This window comes from Trachymyrmex septentrionalis, unplaced genomic scaffold (genome assembly GCF_001594115.1).
Source record: "Trachymyrmex septentrionalis isolate Tsep2-gDNA-1 unplaced genomic scaffold, Tsep1.0 scaffold87, whole genome shotgun sequence".
Taxonomy (NCBI): Eukaryota; Metazoa; Arthropoda; class Insecta; order Hymenoptera; family Formicidae; genus Trachymyrmex; species Trachymyrmex septentrionalis.
This window is the reverse complement of record NW_017306059.1, coordinates 3,629,532-3,631,764: the sequence shown is the minus strand read 5'-3', so window position 1 is coordinate 3,631,764 and position 2,233 is coordinate 3,629,532. Positions and strand designations below refer to the sequence as shown.

At 46.4% G+C, this 2,233-nt stretch overlaps 1 protein-coding gene across 3 annotated transcripts in view; it reads right to left on the bottom strand.

Moving 5' to 3' along the window:
- The window catches only part of LOC108755494, a 15,744-nt gene that overhangs the window by 6,114 nt on the left and 7,397 nt on the right, over positions 1 to 2,233 (bottom strand). For all 3 annotated transcript variants that reach the window (XR_001939772.1, XR_001939771.1, XM_018498526.1), the window contains exon 3: positions 392 to 527. Coding sequence is in view for 1 of the 3 variants with exons in the window: in XM_018498526.1 (XP_018354028.1) it covers positions 392 to 527 (136 nt within the window). In the remaining 2 variants the exon portion in view is untranslated. The remainder of the gene's footprint in view (positions 1 to 391; positions 528 to 2,233) is intronic.

The following is a 2,233-nucleotide window of genomic DNA, read 5'->3' as shown; positions in this document are numbered from 1 at the left end:
GTGTCGCGTCGCTCCCGGGAGGCATAGGAAGCGCTCTTTCCCCCCCCCCCCCCCTCCCAACCTCCCCCCCGCTTCCCCACCGCTCTCTCTTTTTTTTTCGCGACGCGCTCCGGTTCGTCGATCTTACAGTAAATTATCGTAAAAGTTTTATTTACGACGGCGAGAGTGCGATTTAAATAGCGCGCTTATTATTATTCCCCTTATCAAAAACTCGATATCGTCAGGATACAGTCCCCCGACCGAGCAAAGTGGACGAGGCGGGTTAAATCGCCCCGGCCTGGGTATAATAACGTTCCGCTACGTGTTTTTTTTACGCAGCCGACGACGGCGTCGTCCTAAGTTATAAACGTATATACGGAGCGGGAGCGCCGAGAGAACGGGAGACACTTACCGACGACGTTCATCGCCGCGTAAACTATAGCCGTGTGGAAGGAAGGCGCATCGGCTGATACCTCGCAGCTGTACGCGCCTGCCGCCTCCAATTCCAACTTCGTCAGCACGACCTGCGTCGCGTTGCTCTCCGTTTTCTGCGAAAGAAGGATAATTCATTACGACCGTGCGATTCGTGCGACTCGGCACGAAGGCACGTCCTCGGTCGGTCTCCCTCGTCCTTCGTCGTGTCGTCATCGTCGTCGTCGTTGTCGCGATTATCGGGGACACGAGGACCGCGGGAATTCTCCCGGGTGGAGTATGCACGGCATGTATGTACGTGTACATACGAGAATACGTAACGGATGCGCTTACGATAGGAATCCGTCCAATCCATTAATGACCGATGCTTCCGCCAATCGCACGACATGCGACCGACCTGGTTATTCGGTATCAGCTCCCCGGTTTGATCCCCAAACGGGAAACCTCGTCTCGCGTTTCCCCGCGGTCCATTCGCGATGTTAAATATTCGCGAATGCATTCGGGCTTGCTTTTTTCCTCCCTTCTTTTTTTTTTTTTTTTTTTTTGTTTGTTTTTTCGGTACATACACCGACTGCCGATTGCCGAGAGTCGTTATCGGAGGCGGGGGGGATGTTAAAAGTAATGAATATCGCAGCAAGGTGTCCGAATTGCGTTTCGAATTGCAGTGAAAAGCGCCCGCGGCTTGGCATTCGTATCGCAAAAATGCGACGCACGGAGCGTTAGAACGGATCGGACGTTAAAAATCGCGCGTGCAAGTGCAATAATGCAGAATGATCTATTCCACCGACTGTGGATACGTGTCGCATCTCATCGCGCGGACATTCGTCACAACAGCCGACATTAGATCGTAATCGGAGCCGTCATGTCCGCGGCCGGAATTAAAAACTGGACTCTGTTGGACCGCATGTACCGCGTATAAAATGATATTTAACGGCGCTTTAAGCAACTGGTGAAGCCATATAAAGCATAAACGGTGCATCCATGAATTACGTTCACGTAAAGTAAAATAGAATCTTATTTGGGAAGGAATACTTTGAAGAGTAAAAATTGTAACTTTCAATGTCGCAAATTGTATATACATTTGCGGTATTGAACTGTACTCTCTAAAATTTTTATAAAATCTCACTCTTAAAGATTGAAAGTTGAATTACTCTTTTTCAAGATTACCTCGATTTTCACTCTTTACAGTGAAAGTCCACTCTAAAAAATTTAGAGTGTACCACATGTACTATATAAAACTAATATAACTATACACACACACACACACACACACACACATATACATAGAATAGTTTTATATACATATATGCATCTATGTACATAAAACTACTGACGTAAATAACAAAGTGTCATCGATTCTTCCTAGCTGATGGATTACAAAAATACAATTTTTAAAAACTAGAATTTGCGATACCATAAATTGAATATAAGACTACAATAAAAAACGCGATAAAACTCCTGTCCAGTTAAAAAATTAAAAGGAAAAATAAAAACGGAATTTAATGGAGGGAAAACGCGACCCACACCAGAACGAGCAGCACACATCGACGAGGGCCATCAGTTACTCCTCTCGTAGGGAGACAGCTCGAATTCAAAAACTTCGATCAGCCGATATGTAGAACGGTACGCTATACAGCAAGCAGGAACTGTACGTTCCGGCGGTATCGGTGTTATCGTGTTCTATTCGCAACTTCTCGACCGCAATAAATCCTCATCCCTTCTCTCACTCTCTTCCCTCTCTCTCTCTCTCTCTCTCTCTCTCTCTCTCTCTCTCTCTCCCCCCCCTCCTCTATCTCTCTCTCTTCTTGACACCCGCTTTTTT